Consider the following 8,732-nt stretch of genomic DNA (forward strand, 5'->3'; position numbering starts at 1 on the left):
GCGCTCCTTTGCTTTTCTGAAGACAAAGGAATTCTCCGGTTGGAATATTATTGAAGTTTTATGTTAAAAACATCCTAAAGATTGATTCCAGACATCGTTTGACATGTTTCTACGGGCAGTAACGGAACTTTTTGAAATTTCGTCTGCAACTGGTGAACGCGCTTCGTGACTTTGGATTTGTTTACCAAACGCGCTAACAAAAGTAGCTATTTGGACATAAATGATGGACATTATCGAACAAATAAAAATTAAATGTGGAACTAGTATTCCTGGGAGTGCATTCTGATGAAGATCATCAAAGGTAAGTGAATATTTATAATGTTATTTCTGATTTATTTTGACTCCAACATGGCGGATATATCTATTTGTTTTCTGAGCACCGTTCTCAGATTATTGCATGGTTTGCTTTTTCTGTAAAGCTTTTTTGAAATCTGACACAGCGGTTGCATTAAGGAGAAGTTTATCTATATTTCCTTGTATTTTCATCAACATTTATAATGAGTATTTCTGTAAACTGATGTGGCTCTCTTCAATGTCACTGGATGTTTTTGGAACTAGTGAACATAACGCGCCAATGTATACTGAGATTTTTTTATATAAATATTAGAGGTCGACCGATTAATCGGACTGGCCGATTAATTAGGGCCGATTTCAAGTTTCCATAAACAATCGGAAATCTGTAATTTTGGACGCCGATTTTGCAGATTTTTTATTTTTTACACCTTTATTTAACTAGGCAAGTCAGTTAAGAACACATTCTTATTTTCAATGACGGCCTAGGAACAGTGGGTTAACTGCCCTGTTCAGGGGCAGGATGACAGATTTTTACCTTGTCAGCTCAGGGATTCAATCTTGCAACCTTACAGTTAACTAGTCCAACGCTCTAACCACCCGCGTCACGAGCAGCCCGCCTGTTACGCGAATGCAGTAAGAAGCCAAGGTAAGTTGCTAGCTAGCATTAAACTTAATCATAATCACTAGTTATAACTACACATGGTTGATGATATTACTAGTTTATCTAGTGTGTCCTGCATTGCATATAATTGACGCAGTGCGCATTCGCGAAAAAGGACTGTCGTTGCTCCAACGTGTACCTAACCATAAACACCAATGCCTTTCTTAAAATCAATACACAGAAGTATATATATTTAGCTAAAAGAAATCCAGGTTAGCAGGCAATATGAATCAGGTGAAATTGTGTCACTTCACTTGCGTTCATTGCACGCAGAGTCAGGGTAAATGCAACAGTTTGGGCCGCCTGGCTCATTGCAAACTAATTTGCCAGAAGTGTACATAATTATGACATAACATTGAAGGTTGTGCAATGTAACAGGAATATTTCGACTGATGGATGCCACCCGTTAGATAAAATACGGAACGGTTCCGTATTTCACTGAAAGAATAAACGTCTTGTTTCCGGATTTGACCATATTAATGACCTAAGGCTCATATTTTGTGTGTTATTATATTATAATTAAGTCTGATTTGATAGAGCAGTCTGACTGAGCGATGGTAGGCACCAGCAGGCTCATAAGCATTCATTCAAACAGCACTTTCGTGCGTTTTGCCAGCAGCTCTGCTGTTTATGACGTCAAGCCTATCAACTCCCGAGATTAGGCTGGTGTAACGATGTGATGTGAAATGGCTAGCTAGTTAGCAGGGTGCGCGCTAATAGCGTTTCAAACGTCACTCGCTCTGAGACTTGGAGTAGTTGTTCCCCTTGCTCTGCATGGGTAACGCTGCTTCGAGTGTGGCTGTTGTCATTGTGTTCCTGGTTCGAGCCCAGGTAGGAGCGAGGAGAGGTACGGAAGCTATACTGTTACACTGGCAATACTAAAGTGCCTATAATAACATCCAATAGTCAAAGGTATATGAAATACAAATGGTATAGAGAGAAATAGTCCTATAATTCCTATAATAACTACAACCTAAAACTTCTTACCTGGGAATATTGAAGACTCGTGTTAAAAGGAACCACCAGCTTTCATATGTTCTCATGTTCTCATAACTTAAACGTTAGCTTTCTTACATGGCACATATTGCACTTTTCCTTTCTTCTCCAACACTTTTGTTTTTGCATTATTTAAACCAAATTGAACATGTTTCATTATTTATTTGAGGCTAAATTGATTTATGTATTATATTAAGTTAAAATAAGTGTTCATTCAGTATTGCATTTAAAAAAATCGTCCGGTTAATCGGTGTCGGCTTTTTTTGTCCTCCAATAATCGGTATCGGCATTGAAAAATCATAATCGGTCGACCTCTAATAAATATCCCCTTTTTTCGAACAAAACATACATGAATTTTGTAACATGAAGTCCTATGAGTGTCATCTGATGAAGATCATCAAAGGTTAGTGATTTAATTTTATATCTAATTGTGCTTTTTGGGACTTCTGTCTTTGGCTGGAAAAATGGCAGAATTTTTCTGTGACTTGGCGGTGACCTAACATAATCGTTTGTGATGCTTTCGCTTTAAAACCAATTTGAAATCGGACACTTTGGTGGGGTTAACAACAAGATTACATTTAAAATATGTTTGAGGAATTGTAATTATGAGATTTCTGTTGTTTGAATTTGGCGTTCTGCACTTTCACTGGCCGTTGTCATATCAATCCCATTAATGGGATTGCAGCCCTAAGAAGTTTTAATCAAGGTGATCTTTCCAGAAATAGACTGTTCTAACTGTTCCTGGATGGTTGAGAGAAGTTGCTCTCGGAGGATGTGTTGGTACCATTCTTTATTCATGGCTGTGTTCTTAGGCAAAATTGTGAGTGAGCCCACTACCTTGGCTGAGAAGCAACCCCACACATGAATGGTCTCAGGATGCTTTACTGTTGGCATGACACAGGACTGATGGTAGCGCTCACCTTGTCTTCTCCAGACAAGCTTTTTTCCGGATGCCCCAAACAATCGGAAAGGGGATTCATCAGAGAAAAGGACTTTACCCCAGTTCTCAGCAGTCCAATCCCTGTACCTGATGTTTTTCCTGGAGAGAAGTGGCTTCTTTGCTGCCCTTTTTGACACCAGGCCATCGTCCAAAAGTCTTTGCCTCACTGTGCGTGCAGATGCACTCACACCTGCCTGCTGCCATTCCAGAGCAAGCTCTGTACTGGTGGCGCCCCGATCCCGCAGCTGAATCAACTTTAGGAGACGGTCCTGGCGCTTGCTGGACTTTCTTGGGCGCCCTGAAGCCTTCTTCACAACAATTGAACCGCTCTCCTTGAAGTTCTTGATGATCCGATAAATGGCAGCAATATCCTTGCCTGTGAAGCCCTTTTTTTGTGCAAAGCAAAGATGACAGCACTTGTTTCCTTGAAGGTAACCATGGTTGACAGAGGAAGAACAATGATTCCAAGCACCACCCTCATTTTGAAGCTTCCAGTCTGTTATTCAAACTCAATCAGTTTGAGAGATCACTCCAGCCTTGCCCTCGTCAACACTAACACCGGTGTTAACGAGAGAATCACTGACATGATGTCAGCTGGTCCTTTTGTGGCAGGGCTGAAATGCAGTGGAAATGTTTTTGAGGATTCAGTTAATTTGCATGGCAAAGAGGGACTTTGCAATTCATCTGATAACTCTTCATAACATTCTGGAGTATATGCAAATTGCCATCATACAAACTGAGGCAGCAGACTTTGTGAAAATTAATATTTGTGTCATTCTCAAAACTTTTGGCCACGACTGTAGTTCATTTAATCTGATTGTCATAAGGCCCTGTCCACAGAAAATACATTTGGATGATTTTCATAAAATTTTGGGTGTTTTATTTAACTCTTGTACACTTGTGGTGTTCCCGGTCAAAAAACGACCTGTCATTAGAAATTAATGGGTGAGACTACAACTAGTGTATAAAATTGAGTTAAGCCACATGCCTATTCATCAGATGGACACACTTCCTCTCCCACAAACGCATGTGTGTTTGAGCACACACACACCTCACTCCCCTACTTGGCTTCCATGACAACACCCACGGGAACATTTCCCCAATATAATTGGGGAATATAACCACACCTGTTGGCATTCTCACAAACAATTGCAACATTGTTTCAATAATATATAGAACTTTCCTGGCAGCTCTGGTATATAAAGCTTTTTTGAGGCCTTGCTCACAATTCATTCTATGGCAGCACAATGACCATGATGATATACTGTATGTGAGGCTCTTAATCATGAGGAGGAGAGAGGCCAGGAAACTGACAGGGACGATGCATTAGAGGAGGAAGTGTCAGAAGTTGAAGACAACACAGAATATGATCCAGACCAAGAGACAACCGATATGGAACAATCCAGTGATGAGGAAGAGGGCCCTCCTGAGGTTGTTGTTACATTCCTGTCAAAAAATGGGAATTTGTCCTTATCTTCATCCCCAACCCAACTGAGAGGAGAGGTCGGCTGTCGACTGAAAATGTTATCGGATACGAGATACACCAGGTTGATGACATAAAATCCTGCCACTATTTAAACATTTGCAATGTTTTCAAAACAAATGTCCTTTTAAACTTTGACACAAAGCAGTCTGTGATAAATAGCACAATATGTTTAATCTGAGTATTTGTTATAGTAAAAGTAATCCATACATTATGCTTTTTTTTACTAAAAAATGAGTTGTATGAGCTCAGGTCAATGAGGCCTATAGGCCATAAATAGCAAATAGAAGTTCAAAACTTGTAATGTCCATAAGAACTGAAGTTGATAAAAATATCTAACACAACATTAGGTGATAATATATGTATTATTATGGATTTATAATCAGCTATAATGGGCCGGTAATTTTGGACCGGGAAAACATAATTAATTAACGTGAAACAAACAAAACAGGAGGGTTAAAAGACAACAGGAAATATCAGCCTACAGTGACACGTTTATTTTTAAGCCCTGGATTTCTAGCCCATTGATATTATTGTTGGATCTGATTTTAATAGCTAACATTTCGATGGCCATAATAAATAGATATTGCCGATAGTGGACAACCTTGTTTTACTCCTCTTGACAATTTTATACTTTTTGAGAAGTAGCATTATTTACCATTTTACACCTGGGGTTAGTAAACATAACTTTAAGCCATTGTATAAGAGTTTCTCCAAAATTAAAATTGTCCAGGCATTTATATATACATTTCAGTCGTACTTTATCAAAGGCCTTTTCAAGGTCAGCTATGAATACCAGGCCTGGTTTCCCAGATTTTTCATAGTGTTCTATACTCTTTCTAGTATATGTCTTATATTATCGGCAATGTATCATCCATGTAAAAAAACTGTCTGATTAGGATGAATAATATCTGACAAAATACAGTTTAAATTCTATGCATTTTGCTGAGATTTTGGCATCACAACACTGCAGTGTAAGGGGTCTCCAGTTTTTTAGATGGACTGGATCTTTGCATTTACCACCTGGGTGGTAATAGTAATAGTGAAATCAGACCTCGACTTGAAACACTTTTAGTACAAAGGATTTAAGCTATCATACAGACTTGTGGGTCGTCCCACAGAAACAAATCAGTCAAATACCTCAAGGCCCACACAGAGGTAGTAAAGGTAGAAATTAAGCATAGGATGGAAGAGTTATGTATTAGATACCTGACGTTCTATTACTTTATTTATGAATAATATTACTTGAGGCACATTCCAAAGTTATCCATGAACACTACCCATTGACTTGTTCTGTTCAGATCCTCTACATAACAGAGAGTTTAATACACATGCAACTCCTTCCTCCATGTCTGAGTAAATGAACAGAAAACATTGGTGTTCAGTGGTTAGATCTATCTACCCATCCCTCCCTGTTTCTCTCTCAGTATTCTGCTCCCCTGCTGTCAAACATCACATTCATTCAATTTCTTCATATAATTTCTACTCATTGGCCATCTTCCATGATATGTTTGTACCTGTGAGAAGTATCTAAAGACCTACACAGGTGGAAGCCGGCACTGGGCAGCAGTCAGACAGCCGTAAAACAATCCAGAACGCTTCTTTCCAATTGAAATGGCACCCATGCTCTGTCGAAATGAGCCAAGCTTGGCTGGGAGGAAGAGTTGAGGCTGTGTTTGTGTTGCCTTGCGTGTTCTGATAAAATCAGATAAGGCGATAACCGCCGCCACCATGCTTTTCAGATCTCGCCGCTCACCAAGGAAGAGGCGGGCTCGTATGAGTGCCACGCTGTCAACACCAAGGGAGAGGCCTCAGCGGTGGGCACCATTCATGTGGTGGAGTCCATCGATGACATCCCTGTCAAGAAAGGTACCCAGCACATCCTTTTCTATTTCACTGCTATTTCTACTCTGTTTCATGTTAAATCTATAGACCCACACAATATGGCAAAGGGGGATATTTACCACATACAAAGGGCAAATGTAGGTATTCAGAGGGCAAATCAAAGGGTGTGTATGTACAGTATGTGTGACTTGTTTGGAATTCAAGCCCGCTAGCCCCTGGTTCCCATTCTGTCCTAACATGTTTAGGAGTGCATACTTAGTTTGATCCACATCACCTGGCTGCTCTCTTGACAGGGCTTGATGGTTGCCTTCGACAAGGCAGCGCGTGTTACTGGGTGTGTAACTTTGTGCGAGCGTTGACAGATGCACTCACTGCACTGCCTATACATCTGCGCTCCAGGGGAAAGAACTTGGATGTTTAAGTGAGAACGGCATTCATATCAAAAGGAAAGCTCTACTTTTAGGTGTTTTTCCAACCCTGGTGATCTGTGATAATGGACACTATTCAAAACAAGGGATGCTCTCCGTCCTGCAAGATCTAAGCACTTATTCATTACCAGTGATCTAAAAAAGGAATCAGGGCTAGATATGGGATACAAATCTGATGGAAACAGATCAAAGTATTCAGGTCTCTCCCAGATTCACATATAACACATAGGTCTCCCCTATCATTGGTCATAAATAGGACCAGTTAAGGACGATTACCCTAGAAATCCACTTACCCAATGTGTCATTGTGCTCTTGCCTGTGTGTCTCTCTTCCAGTGGCCAAGGATGATGAGCTGTAAGGCATCTCAGCACAGTAGAGCCTCGGTGGTGACTCCTGGCAGGATCAGGAGAGGGAGAAGCCCCTACCATCCCACCAGTAGACCTGTACAATGACTAAGAAAGAGGACCAACAGCCACCATTAGCATCCCAGAGATCCATCAGATTTATATTTGAGAACGTTGCCATTTGTTAAATATGTGTTAAATATTTGAGTCATTCAGCAGACACTCTTATCCAGAGCAACTTTCAGTGGTGAGCGCGTACGTAAAAATAAATAATGAATAATCATACCGGTCCCCCATCCGAATCAAACCCACAACCCTAGAATTACAAGCACCATGCTCTATCAACTGAGCCCCACAGGACTTGTAACAAGTCAGTTTTCAGTGATATTCAGTACACTGTATTGTAGACAGTCATCCACAAGAGTCGCCTAGGCCTCTCACACACATTTCTTATCACTGACATCACACACAAGTAATTCATCAATAAGTACACAGTGTACAAAACATTAGGAACACCTTCCTAATGTTGAGTTGTATCCCTTTTTGCCCTCAGAACAGATTCAATTTGTTGGGTCATGACCTCTACGAGGTGTCAAAAGCCTTCCACAAGGATGCTGGCCCACATTGACTCCAATGCTTCTCACAGTTGTGTCAAACTTGCTGGGTGTCCTTTGGGTGGTGGACCATTCTTGATACACACGGGAAACTGTTGAGCGTGACAAACCCAGCGGCATTGCTGTTCTTGACGCCCTCAAACTAGTGCGCCTGGCACCTACGACCCCACCCTGTTCAAAGGCACTTAAATCTTTTGTCTTGCCCATTCACCTTCTTGAATGGCACACATACACAACTTTAACCAGTCTCCTCCCCTTCATTAACACTGATTGACATGGATTTAACAAGTGATCATAGCTCTCACCTGGTCAGTCTGTCATGGAACGTGTTCCTAATGTTTTGTACACTGTGTATGTGCACACACACTAATTGCATGTGCATGCTTCACTCTTACTATTCCATCTTTTTTTGACATAGTTTACTGTTTTTGTGAATTATTCCATTTAATTCTAGCAAAAATAATACATTGCAAGACCATCACTAGTTGGCCAAGCAGGAACAGATTACCGAACGGGTGTGTGCCCTGACCTATTGTTTTTCTATTAGCATATGATAGCAAAATGTGTAGAATTGCATGAAATTAGCTTTAAAAATGCAACATTTTCTCAGCCTCATGGCAAAATGTGAATAAAAGCATGAGACAAGCTATAAAACAGCAAAAAAAAATCCCTTCCCCATGGCAAAAAGTGTATAATTGCAGGAACTTAGCTTTAAAACTGCAACATGTTCTGTTAGCTTCATGACAAAATGTGCAGGAAGTTAACGGACTACCCCAAAAAAATGGAGGCCGGTTCCCGGGGGCCACAAATGCAGTAGTTTGGCCCTGTGGGCAAGGCAGAATCATAGATACCCAGGCATAAAACAATTACCCTTACTAAAATTGTCATGTGAAAAAACACATGAATTTGAATAAATCTTACATTTGAAATTATATTTTTTTTTTTATTTCTAATGTACCAAGATTATTTTTTGGACCCCCTGAAAAGTACACAAATCATTCTTTCCCTTGACAAGCCATAAAGACATGCCTTTGCAAAAGCCAATGTGTGGAGTGAGTGATCAGGAATTAGAGGAAGGAAAACCAAACTCAGAACCCGCTTGCATTCATATAATCCCAGTACTCGCA

At 40.4% G+C, this 8,732-nt stretch overlaps 1 protein-coding gene across 1 annotated transcript in view; it reads left to right on the forward strand.

The window, feature by feature from the left end:
- igfbp7 (insulin like growth factor binding protein 7) overlaps nucleotides 1-7,274 on the forward strand; it is a 17,345-nt gene extending 10,071 nt beyond the window's left edge. The window contains 2 exon segments of the mRNA NM_001124648.3: nucleotides 6,117-6,243; nucleotides 6,983-7,274. Coding sequence (NP_001118120.1) covers nucleotides 6,117-6,243; nucleotides 6,983-7,005 — 150 coding nt within the window. The 3' untranslated portion in view covers nucleotides 7,006-7,274.
- The last annotated feature ends 1,458 nt before the right edge of the window (nucleotides 7,275-8,732 follow it).

The sequence above is a fragment of the Oncorhynchus mykiss genome, chromosome 25 (genome assembly GCF_057628025.1).
Source record: "Oncorhynchus mykiss isolate SJ-2025 chromosome 25, ASM5762802v1, whole genome shotgun sequence".
NCBI classification, from domain to species: domain Eukaryota; kingdom Metazoa; phylum Chordata; class Actinopteri; order Salmoniformes; family Salmonidae; genus Oncorhynchus; species Oncorhynchus mykiss.